The sequence below is a fragment of the Limulus polyphemus genome, unplaced genomic scaffold (assembly GCF_000517525.1).
Source record: "Limulus polyphemus unplaced genomic scaffold, Limulus_polyphemus-2.1.2 Scaffold2057, whole genome shotgun sequence".
NCBI classification, from domain to species: Eukaryota; Metazoa; Arthropoda; class Merostomata; order Xiphosura; family Limulidae; genus Limulus; species Limulus polyphemus.
The window spans coordinates 197,425-210,657 of record NW_013667667.1 but is presented as its reverse complement, the minus strand read 5'-3'; the positions used below and the strand labels follow the sequence as shown (position 1 = coordinate 210,657).

The 13,233-nt window shown below is 33.9% G+C and overlaps 1 protein-coding gene across 1 annotated transcript in view; it reads right to left on the bottom strand.

Moving 5' to 3' along the window:
• Window positions 1-13,233, bottom strand: part of LOC106465807 (transmembrane protein 39A-like) — a gene marked incomplete at its 3' end in the record, with an annotated part of 57,347 nt that overhangs the window by 3,944 nt on the left and 40,170 nt on the right. The window contains exons 5-6 of the mRNA XM_013926043.2: window positions 11,215-11,491; window positions 85-269 (exon numbers count right to left, since the gene is read on the bottom strand). Of these exons, the coding sequence (XP_013781497.1) occupies window positions 85-269; window positions 11,215-11,491 (462 nt within the window). The remainder of the gene's footprint in view (window positions 1-84; window positions 270-11,214; window positions 11,492-13,233) is intronic.

Genomic DNA, 13,233 nt, shown 5'->3' with positions numbered 1-13,233 from the left:
CAATGACATTAACCATTATTACTTTGATCTGAGGAGCAAATATTTAAAAAAATATAAAACAAAATATTTAAAAATAGAACTCACATATTATATGGAACATGAACATTTCTTGTTTCCAAATGCCGCCAACGACCAAGATGTAGAGCAGATCTATGTAAAATATCACAATAACGAGGTGGGAAGCAGTGGACAATATACAAAGTGAAAGCCCCAAGCCACACAAAAGCAACATGCTGAACAACCCACAAAAGATCGTAATGTATGGCACCCTGGAGGAAAAAAAAATCATATGTCTGTAGTGATATTAATATGTTAATACCATTTACTCAATGTGATCTACATAATAAACGTTTGTGAAGCTGTCATCTCTTCTAGTCACAAAGGTAAAAAAAATTCACTTCTTACACATTTAAAATTTTCTTTACACTTCTAACACACATGAACTGAACATTAGCCTCAAAAGTAGATGATGTAAACACTCAGCAGAGCTGATGCTCAGAATATATCACAGTGAAGTTTCATGCTAGAAAACTTAGCAGCTGACAGCTACTTGTGCTGATGTTAGAATACCTAAACATAGATCGTGCAGAATTCTGCTCAGAATGTCTCTGCACTAAAAATCACTTCATTTTAAATACTGCATTACTAAAAAATTAAAATATCTTGTTGTAAAATATACTGAATGAAGGTTATTGTAAGTAACAAAAACAATGATAAAAAATATGTGGAAAAAGCTTTAAATATCAGAATGCAAACAATTTTTACAAATATGATGCAAAAGTCAGTAAAAAAGTTTTATACAAGGTTGCTTAACCCGTCCTAGAACAGAGAGGTGTCACTAATATACCTACATTTCTTTAGCTCTCACAATGGAATTTCTTTAACAAATTGTATGAAACTTAGTAAAAACATACTATATAGTATCTATTTTGTGCATGAAAAATTAATATATAATTTGATTTATGTTTTCTATCATCTTTTTTAGGAGAAGCTGTTTTGTGAGAAAATAAAAAATACTTTATTTCTTTTAACAACTTCTATTGTTGATCAGTTCCACTTCAGATAACATATTTCTTATGATATTTTATTGACTGCAGTAGTCAACATTTCCAGTTATAAACAGTAAAAAAAACATGAATAAAACTAACAAGAATTTTTGGTGACCTACGACTGACCTATCAAATAGCATCACCATTACTTCTATCACCCTAGGTAACTATAGTTTTGCTACAATTTTTTGGTCAAGATCAATTATACCTAATACATGTAGTTTATTTTCAATAGTTAAACATTTGTTTTATTCATACAAGTTCATTGAATATGATAATCTTAACAATAACATTTAATAAATAAGGACTTGAGTCATCAAGATATTTGCCCTCACCTACCATAATTGCTAAACCTAACAAGCCTTATCTCATGTCTTGTCACAGAAGAAAATTTCTATAGCTTTCAAACAGATATAATTTAACATGAAAACATTTTATGGAATGAAAAGAACATCTGGAGAAACTATTACAACATTCTAGAGCTTTAGTTTGTTACTGGTCTTCTAAACTCCACATTAGATACCTCCGTTCATCAATGATCGGAGCCTCATTTAGTCACTTTCCCACAAAACCATAAACTGCCTTGGATAGATGGACTACTTTTACCACTGATCGCCGTGTTCATCGATTTTGACCTATTACAACATACAGAATTATACCCCCACACCATCTTGGAAATTTTAACTCACCATATACACACATATTTATGAGCTGAGTAAATGAATATTATGCATAAAAAAGGGTAGTTACATACTCTTTCCAAAAGGTAAACATTTTTGGTGGCATCACACTACCTATAAAACAACGTCAAATTGTAATTCTGATACTTTCTGTTCTACTGTGACTTTATGTCAGGTGTGGATTTCTCATGACTTACTGATTTGCATATTAAAAATATTTTTAAGCATAATGTTCCCAACCCTTCCATAGGTATGTTGTGGCAGTCAGTTTCTAAAAGAATACCATTTTTAGCAAAAATTCTGGTGAAATGTGTATCCATTTCTGCTCATGCATAAAGAAGTTTCTCTGTTCAGAAACTATTTCTCAAAGAAAGAAAAAAGGGTCTAATAGAAAACAATATCAGGAAAATGGCCTTTTCTAACAGATTATTTGCTGCTCTTGTGAATAACACTAATACTTCAAAATGTGTTGCTTAATTGAAAATTCTTAAATTGTTTAATTGTCAATTCTTAAAAAGAATGGTTAAAATATGTTAGAAACAAAATTTCTGAAGTTATATATAATCATGTAAATTATTTATAATAAATCCCCTCCAAACCAGTTCATCATTTTGTTTTCTTCTGCATAACTAATATATAATTTTCCATTTCTTGCTATGTAAATCACAAATCCTTTCTGTGTAATTTCAAAAAACAAATTAATTGGGAGAGTTTATGACGTACGACATACATATACTGCTAAAGAAAAAAAGCAACTGGGAGGACTCGCATTACATTGTTTACAGTGGAAAAAGCATTTAAACTATGTCAACTACATTCTGTTGTTTGGTTGCACATTTCAAGCCACAGTTAAAGATTTAAGTTTTGTATGATGAAGAAAGAATTGTCCACAGTAGTAGTATTCAAACAATCTCACCACTAATTTTACAGATGCAAGTTTAATAATCAAGTAGATCACACATTATTGAAGTGGTGAGTGAACTTTAGAACACTAATAATCCTGCTGGAGTGCAAATTCCCTGTACACCACAGACTGGCCAGGCAGAATAGAAATGTAGACAGCATTCTTGCAAAGTTATTTGTTTGTAGAATATCCAGACTTATCCCCACTTATCTCTAGGTGAATGTCAACGTCACTTCCGGTTCTTTGTCTAAACGTATATATAAACCCTGCTACAAAAACATTTCAGTCTGTACCTGATGATGCCTTTACTGGCAAAACCATGGTTATAATAAATTATGTGTTTGTGAAGCATGCAATTGTCTTGTTTTTCCTCAATCAAATTTTCATCTAAGTAAGTACGTGACTTTTCCATACGAGCATACAAAACAAATGGTGAACCTTGTCACTCTAATTTTTTCACAGAACTCTTCCATCTTGGATCCCAATGTTTCGTTTCTTATACCAAAAAGGATACTAACACATATTTATATAAAATGGATGATGTGCTACTTTGGATATATAATTAAATTTTATAGTAGGTTGGTCAAGATCCTGATCAGTAATAAAATCGAATCAAGTATACACATGTCCCATGCTTGGTACATAAATATATAGCTAATAAAAAGGAAACAAATGAGAATAATAAAAAAAAAGAAATAATTTTATAAAGACAAGTAGAGATCGATATATATGCAATCTAGCTAGTTACAATAATAAAGAAAGTTCTAATGCTGCAAAAAATATTGATACAAGAAAGATAAACAGTAACAATTTATCCATACATTTGCTCAGACTAATATAATTACAATGATTTGCCAAAGTATGGAGTGTGTTTTAAATTTTATGTACCTAAGTTTTTGTAGTTTTGACCTTGTTTCAATACTTTTTGTAGCATTACTTTCTATATTACTATAGATAGCTAGCTGACATATATATCGATCCCTACTTGTCTTTATAAAAGTTAATTTTTTACTATATTTGTTCAGTTTTGAAACTTTTCATGCTTCAAACATATAATGAGAAAGAAAAATGCTCATAATTATTTATTTTCAGACTTTATATTATAAAAATGAAAGTAACTATGAAAATTCTTTCGGACCATATTACAAAAGTTCACAAGAAATATGATTTTATGTAATTTCAAGGTTACAAACAAAAGACTATTTTGTTAAGGCAACAACAATATGACTAGTACAAAATAATCGTAGTTTGTAACTTTACAATACTTTAACAAATTGGCAAGTTATTAATGAAAGTTTACTTTCACTCATACATTATGACTCATTTACTTAGGCCTTTCCACTTACATCAAGTTTATTCTACTAACATTAAGTCATGTACCACTTCAAATTACAAATCTCACACTTCACACACATAACTGAGTACCAGCCCCAATAATCAGTCATGTAAACACTCAGAAGAGTGGACAATTTAAGAGTCATTAACTACCGACAACTTAAGCCTAGAAGATTTAGCATCTGGTAGCTACTTCACCAACATTAGAATGCTTAAGTGAAGGTTTAGAATGTTTTTGTACTAAAATTCACTTGACATTAACCTTAAATATTACATTGATAACAATGTATTGTTGCAAAGTACTGGATCAAGAGGTCATATATAGCACACAATAGAGAGAGAAAAAAAAATGCTGATATTGGACATTAACATTATATGCTTAAATATCAGAATGCAAAAACCTGAAGAATGCCTGAAGAAAACCCATGAAGAATGACATCCTATACTGTGAAAAGTATAGGGGCACACCCATGGTAAACCACCCCCTTCTGTATCAGGATATACATTTTGCCTGTAGTGAAGATATATGTCACTAAATTGAGTGGAAAAGAAGCACTGTCTAAAATTATAGAATTAAAAATGGATGTGCCATATGGTGTAACATGGCTAGAGCACGTCAAACCATACATGGCAGGTCAACTACAATCCAAAACATGGTGACATTGGGTATGTTTCATCCGGTTTGCAGTAGGAGGAGGGTCCCAACCATTTTCACCTCTACACCAGGAAGTAGATGGGAAAAGGAATTTCCTTTCTACCATCCAAAGTAGTGCACATGCATGTTGTCCCTACACACATCTAATACTAGGCCATCTGGGAACCCGACTTCCAAGCAACAATAGGATGGGGGAAAGTAAATATGGTTATTCAACTCCACTCCAAAACCAGGCAGCATCAGGAATTATTCATCAGGTCTGTAGTAGAAGGATGGTCCCTACTAACCACATGAATGAGGACTTAAGTTGGTTGGTCCTGTGCCAATCCAACACCAGACTGCCCAAGAACTGACATCCAGACAAGGGTAGAATGGAGGAAAGCCAGCTGGAGAGATAAATTGTACTTGTTGGATCAACTCCAGTACAAAACCAGGCAGCATTGGGAATTTTACATCTGTTCTGCAGTAGGAGTGTCCTCACCAACAGAACACTACCACCTTACTCTCTAATGAGTGAAATTGGTCACACTCAGGAGGAAGCTCCCATGGTTTACCACCCCAGTGGCTAGGAACTGGTGAGTGGGAAGGACTCCTATACTCCACTAGAAGAAAGAGGGGTGAAAGTGCATTGGGGAGCACAGAAGAATGTATCGCATTATGATAGTGCAATGGGTGACCACAGAACCTTCTTTTTAAAAGTAGGCCAATCCTGGTTTATTCAACTAGGACTGGAGGGATGGGCAGCTATCTGGACACTGCTTTGATCATGATGGTCCATGAAGAGGTAAAATCTGGATTGGGCCTTGTTTAGTAAATAATATACTACAAGAAAACCTCTAGCAGTCTTGTGGAACACCCAATCTCATCAGTGAATGTTACAAACACAAATGACTGTATTGTGCTGATTAAAATCTAAGTACACCCTAGCAGGCACAAAATACCACTTAGAGGGATCATGAGACATACAAAAGGGCCTCTGTAAAAATAAGAGAGAATGGAAAGAGAATTTACCCAGTGAGAACCAGTAAATGTATGTATAATAGTGACAAGAGGAAGTCTATATCCCAAAGAAGAAGAGACGGCCAAATGATGAAGATAATGTGTGATGCAAGTATTCAGGGTAGTCCACAAGCCAACCTACCTGATCTCTTCCAACAGACAATGGAAATTAGCATCCAGAGAGAGAGAATAAGGTGTCAAAAGTTGGTAAGAGGTGACCTGAAAGAGTTGACATGTGTCTACATCCAAAGAAATATAGACTAAACAGATGAGAATAATGAGAGAAATATCTGGTGTAGATGAGGAACTACAAGGAACAAATAGATGGAAGCATGAACTGTGAAAAGAATAAGTGCAGGCCAAATAATTTCAAAATGCATAGATGAAACAGAAAAGATGGTCAGGATCAAAACAAGAATAAAGGTGAGAAATGGATAAAAAGGGAAATAGGAGAGAATGCATTGCCCCGATATTAGCCTCTGATGTTTTAGGGAGAAAAGCATGATCAAGACAAAGAAGATAATAAAAATACAGGAAGCAGCACTGGCATACCCATCACATTTCCAACAGTCACGGGCAAAAGAAGTAAGAAATAGGTTTTAAGAGAAAGATGGTACAAGGAACAAGAGCTAAAAGGTTCAAAGAGATGAAGGGTAAGGTCATGTAGAACAACCAAACAGGAAGGTCAAAGAAGATGAAAAAAATGAAAGAGCATAGGAAGGACAGGAGAGGAGAAGACATAACAATAATGGAAAAACCTGAAAGTATTAGACATCGTTGCCTTGTAGCCAGCAATGGTGGAACGCAATAAGCATTGGTCAAACAACCATGTGAAAACTTCAGAAAGATGGGAAAGGGAGAAAGCACAACACAGAGACCAACTATGGAATATGTGCCATTTTAGTTGATTGATAAGGTGGGAAGAAGAACAAATTGAACAAGAAAGAAGGAAGCTTACATGTGATAAGAGTATGGAATGTCTTGCAAGGGACTGGACAAAACCATGCATTAAAGTGGAGTGATGACACCACTGAATGGGAGAGGGAGGTTGAAAGAGTAGGAAGCATGACAGAGGTAGAGAAAGACAAGGAGAGGACTGGAGAAGGTTCAATGGAGAAAACCATGAATGAGCCAGCTAGAATGGAGCTATCAGGAGGACTCAACATGGAGTGTCCTGAATAAAGGAAAACACATGAGGGAAAAAATGAATAGTAGGTAGGCATAGAGAAAAAGGTTGGACCAGTCCTGACTGAATGCATCCATAGATAGATCTGATAGATGAGGAAAAGAGGACCAGAAATGGGGTAGTTTGGTGTTGAGTTGAGTGGCAAAATCATGTAGAAAAGAAGTGATCAGCCACTTGAACACCAGAGGATCAAGGGACCACTCCTGTAAGGCCTCAAGAGATGATCCACATCAAGATTTAGGATACCCAGAATATGACAAGCAGTAAGACATACTTGTAAAGAATGGGCCCAGAAAAGGAGGTTGATAATGTGGAAACAAAGAGAGTGAGACTGAGAGCCCTCTAGGCAACTGATATAAGAGTCAAGTGTAGAGTTGTCTGTATGGAACATCACTAGATATCCATAAACTATCATAAGAAAATGATCCAAAGCTCAATGTATCACCAAAAGTTCTAAGAGACTGATATAAAAGGATGATTTGTCATGGGACCACTAACCCAAAATCACTTGAGAGTCTAAATATGACCCCCACCCCATCAAGTATACATCTGTAAATAGATGGAGATCCAGATGAGAAGCAAGAGGAACACCCTCTGTGGTATTGGATTTGTTGAACCACCAGGAGAAGTCAACAAGCAAGGAAGGAGAAAGGTGAATGGTAGAGGACAAGGGGTTCTGAGCAAGGTTCCACTGATTGTGAAGATGACTCATATGAGCACGACCCAAAGAGATAAGGGATTCCATGACGCCTAAGTACTCAAAAGAGAGAAAACTTCCTGCACAGTGAGAGAAAGAATGGATATGGTGTTGGAAACTAATTGCTCTATGCCCCTCAAATGAAGAGGATAAGGCTGGGCCCTGCTGAGATCTGAATTGAAAAATACACCCAAATGAATGTGATACTGAGTGGGTGTGAGATGCAACAAAGGAGGAGGAGAAGAAAAACAAAGAGTCAGGCCCTCTGATAACACCCGAAAGACCTCACAATCAGCTGCAATTGGGCATCAAAGGACTACAAACCAAGCCAACCATGCCTGAACCTAATGGGTAGACACTATCAATACTGATAGCACTGAAGTCGACAGTTAGAGTAATAACTGAATGGAGCATAAAAATGGAAAGGGGGAATGGGAAGAGAAGAGGAAGTTGGAGGATGGGATACAGATATGAATGAAGGAGAGGCTGGCACAAGATGGAAAACCAGAAAAGAAATGAAAGATTGTTGCCATGCAACTTCCACACGAGATTCCAGAAAATCTGGGATTCCCCTAAAAACAGATTGGCAGAAGAAAGAGGCTGGATGAAGGTCTTGGAGATAAAAGGAAGGTAAACACACCTGAGAAAGTAGGGAATCCTTGCCTAATAAGTCCCAAAAACAAAGCAACTAGAAGATAAATGTGCCAATGTAGAAAAGACAAGAGAAAAGTATTCACCAAAAATTCCTCGGGTGAATAGTTGATAACCTCGGAAAAAAGGTGCATAGAAGAGAGATAGCACAAAAGAGTAGTAAGCATGAGACAATGATGGGAGAACTGAGCTAGGGGAAGGTAAAGAGAAGATAAAGGATCTGACCCCAAGCTTGAATAGGCAAGTCCAAATTCTTGGAGTCCAGAAAGGGAAATTCAGCCTTATGATAAGCCAAGGCATATGCAGATTCCAAGTGAGGAGGTGAGATACAAATTGATCAGCATGGATCTGAATATCAAAAAAGGAGAGAAAACAAAATTATCAGTAGTAGGGCCTTAATGCAGAATGAAAGGGGAAGAATCATAAGACACAGAAGAAAAAAGTATCAAATCTTAGAAACTATATCCAAGAATGAAGAGGAAGGTCAAGGAAGATCAATGGCAGTGGACTGAGAAAATGCAGTAGAGCAGGTGGAAGACAAAGGCTATCAAAATCGTTATCCTCATGAATCGGTTCCACAGGTAACGGAATATCTGTCCCCAAGTCAGAAGAAGGATCAGGCCGTACATAGGACTCCATCTCTTGACAAACAAAGAGGAGCCCAATGATATAGTTATTGTTTGTCTAGCTGGAATAAGTTCCTGTGGATCAATGCTAGACAAAACAGAAATAATATGAACTAGTGAGTTCAGTATGATAAAAGGAAGAAAAAGTAATACAGATAATCCTTCCACAAACTAGTCATGGTCAATAAAAAAATGTTGCAAAAAACTGTAACCACTTACACGAGCAAAAAACAAACATCTAAACAAGCAAGTTCCAAATCGAGAAGTGATGACTGAACAATCAGTACAGAGGGAATCAGCTGCACTAGGAGGGTGTGTAGCAGTCCTATTGGTGAAGGGTTAGCACATCTTATTTGCATGCTACAGTGCAGAAATAGCAAGTGGGAACATGGGAGTTTAGGTGGGAGCATCAAGGCTAGTTGCAAGCAAAAAAATGGTATGTACAGAGGGCAGCACAAAATGGTTGAAAAAAAATGAAATAAATTGAATAACACAATTCTTCCTTTTTCAGTACTGACTTTAAAGTTACAAAATACGTAAATTCACAGATTAAACCTTTATTATTTTATTAAACAGGTTTTGTTTTTATTTTGCTGTATGGAGCAGTAATCCCTCTGGACAATACATCTCAGCATGACCCATTAAGCTATTTCCAGCAAACCATAACATGCAAACTTTTTGGTTATAACTCAGTAAAGCAATAAGCTTGTAGAGAAATTTACATTATCTTAACAACATCTATGAGTAATTTTTACCAAACTCAAACAATCAAGGTTGAAGGAAAAAATAGCAATTTGATGTGCAGATGCATCATATGAGACAGATGTGAAGATTGAGATCTGAAAATATTTCCTTTTGAAATTAAGAAATTAAAACTTATATAATATTAAAATTTTAATAACAAACTATGTTTTGATGCTGAGTTTATTGATAATAAAGTTGTAGGAAAGATCATGAGATGCAGTTGAGTAGAATAACACGTGTTCAGTAAACAAACTTACAATTAGCATACCAGTATTTTTGTCAAATGCAATGGCATTTCTATTACCATATAATACATAAGTATATATATATGTATATACATATATTGTTAGCACTTACTCATAAATGCTTAAATTTTAGTTATTTTTCTTGAAATGTGTAAAACTAAATAAAAAATATACATAAAATCCATGATTTCTTGTACTTATGATGTTACAAAATCCACTTGCACTCATGAAACATGAAACGTGGTTGCTAACCTTCACACTAAGCCTTATTAATTCTCTCAAATTGAGGCAGACAAATTGATTTTTGTAAATTTTATATACGTGTTTTAGAAAAGAAAAGAATTATCACTCACTAGAATAGGATATCATAAACTACTACAATTTATCTGGCTTTCTAAATAAAGTATAAACAGGTTAAAAAATTTATTTTCAGAGCAACAATTTGAGTAAGCATATTTCAACATTTTTTAGCAAATTTGGCTTTACTTTCTATAAAATTGGCAAATAACCATAAGATTCATGTGGTTCAAAATCTACTCTTTCTATTGGTTATAAACATGTACTTAAGACAGGTGGGCACAAGTAAGTGGCTTCAAAAAAAATGAAGAGATGGGAGGAGCTGCTCTGGTAGGTTTGCTAAATATATTGATATCTCAGCATATCAAAAAGGTGGGTGGTTCTTATCTTATAATATAGCTTGTAAATATGTGAAGTTTGACCCCACCTAAGCACATAGTGTTATTGGGCAAGCTCTACTTAATTTCCATTATATCATAATAAAAAACTTGGTAAACATAATAAGTGATTTACAACTGTACTTCAGAAATTTATATCTGTTGTATTAGAAATAACAAATGCAATTCTATATAAATTATATAGTTGACAGTAGATAATAATGTATACAAACAAAATTCAAATGTATCTTAGAAAATCAAACAGCTTATCAGTTAAAATTACTCGTTTATTCTCATTTAACTTGATATCAATGAGAAATATGTCATTTTTTATTATGTGAATAATTCCTGCAGTGTATCAACCCTTAGAAAATCAAAAACAAAACTTCTGGTTAATGTTAGTCATTCCTTTACATTCAAGTTATCTGTCAACCTCAACTTGTAAAGTATTGAGAATTAAAGTTCATATGAAAAGTTGATTAACTTAAGAATTCCAAACTCAGGCTCAGATAGCTGCAAATTATATTACTTTCATTAGAAGATTTGATATCATGCTTCAAAGGAAAAGATATTTTCATGTATTTTAGCCATTACTTCAGAAATTTAAAGGATGTTAAATAAACATTTCAGTGTGTTTATAACAAAACAAATGCAACTGTTGTTTAAACACCACATATGACATTCAACTGAGTTTATCACATTGGTTTCTTTCACAGCCTCATTTTGCATAATTTTAATGTTTATTGCATTTAATGATGAGGTTACTTACCTGAACAAAGCAGCAAGGAACAAAACCAGCATAATATGCTACAAGAAAGGAATGAAACAGGGCTTTCTTCAGACGAGAGTTGAAATCACTCTTTAATATCTCAACTTCTTCACGTATAATTTCTGGTGAAGCAGAACAAATGTGACTCAAAATGCACACTCCAATTCTGTGGGAAGGAGTTTTCCCTTTGCTGTGATTACACCGTTCCTGCTCATGTGTCCAAAGCTCAAAGAATGGAAGAAATGCAGCTCCAAACACAACTATGTATACCACTATCCTGAAATAATCAGGCAAATAAAATGCTCTTTTTCTCAAAAATATCAGTGAACTCGAGTAAAAACTGAAATTATAAAACATTCATAAGAAATGTACAACTGATATCTACACTATATCTGGGGAAGTACTTATTGTAAATCAAATAAATACTTAACAAAATCATATTTAAGAAAAACCATAAAGTAATTCCCTATTTTATGTTAACTTATACACAGAATAAATACAATAAATCAGAACTTTAGTTGGTTAAATAAAACATTTTGATGTTCATATATCTTCAAAGAATTTGGTCAAAGAAAGGTATAAAAAACAAGACATTTGATTACTGCAGTAAAGAACATTATTATAGATAAAAACATATTTCAGTACTTTTTTGCTCAGAACTGGTAAAAACTAACAGACCAGATAAAATATCTTGTTTTATTAATTTTCTCTTAAAACTAAATCAAGAAATATTGGAGACATCATAAGATCAGCAGAAAAAATTTAAGTATTTGTTAATATACTGAGCTCGGTAATTCACGTAGAAAGATAGGTTATGTTGTATATTAATCACTGAATATATACTTAGCTTAACAATAAAAGTACAATACAATATCACAGATACATTCAGAATCAGCACACAACCTGCTTTTAGCAATAAAGGTATTTCTTCGGAATTGGATAACTGAAAAAAACAGATCAGGTGAATCGGTCATATAATTGAAACAAACAATTAACAACAATTCAGTTGTCATCTATAGTCCTAGAAATTAAACATGGAATAAATAATTGCCTCTACTTAATTTGTACTAACTAGATGTAACCACGGCTCAAGAATAAAGAAAAATTTATCTTCTTTCTTTTGCTGTTTTCAATATGAACTAGGCTCCTAAACTGGGTAAACACTATATGTAAAACAAGACAGGATAACCAAACATGTAACAGGGTTTCAATCATTACTATCATCAAGCACTGAATGTCCTTTACAAAGAAAAATGGCCATTTGGTGGGGAAAAAAAGTTTTCAATTTACTACTTGGGTAAGGAATGACTTTATAAAAGTAGATAAGAATGTAGTGAACTTATAATTGTCCTTGAAGAATGTATATGTACTCCTCATTTTACAAAAGTGTGAAACAAATATATGGCCACTTGGATTTTCTTTTAATCAGTATACTAAACTTTCCATGGTCAGCATACAGTCTTACTGGACCTTAAAATGCTAGGAAAATTATCTTTCATGAATAAATATAACTTTTGGAGTAAGTAAAAATAAGTTGTTTTGTTTTCTTTACTAACTACTGTATGACTACATTAGTTTACATGGACATAGATTTATTCACTCTGAACTTGTCAACTGTACTTCTTTGATTCATTAACTGGTTGTACATTAACAAACAAAATTGATTCAGAGTAACTGTAAAATTTAGTTACACTGACATCCAATAGAAAAGTATCAAGAATATTCAATGTATCATGTTCCAGATACGGTAGAGAATATAATCTTAAACATGAGCAGCAAAGAAAAACCAAGAAAACAAATCTTTATTTATACAATCAAATTTACTGAGGCTTTTCCTGATACTGATAAATCATTAAGTTTGTTGTATAGATTTCTAGCTGCTGGAGTGGAGAAATTATTTCTATTTTCTGCACTGGACGAAGTCCAAAATCAGAATAATGATGATACCAAACTGTTAAGTCAGATCAGAGTCCTAATGCAGTATCCTAAAATTTCTAGACTATTATGTCATTGATCACT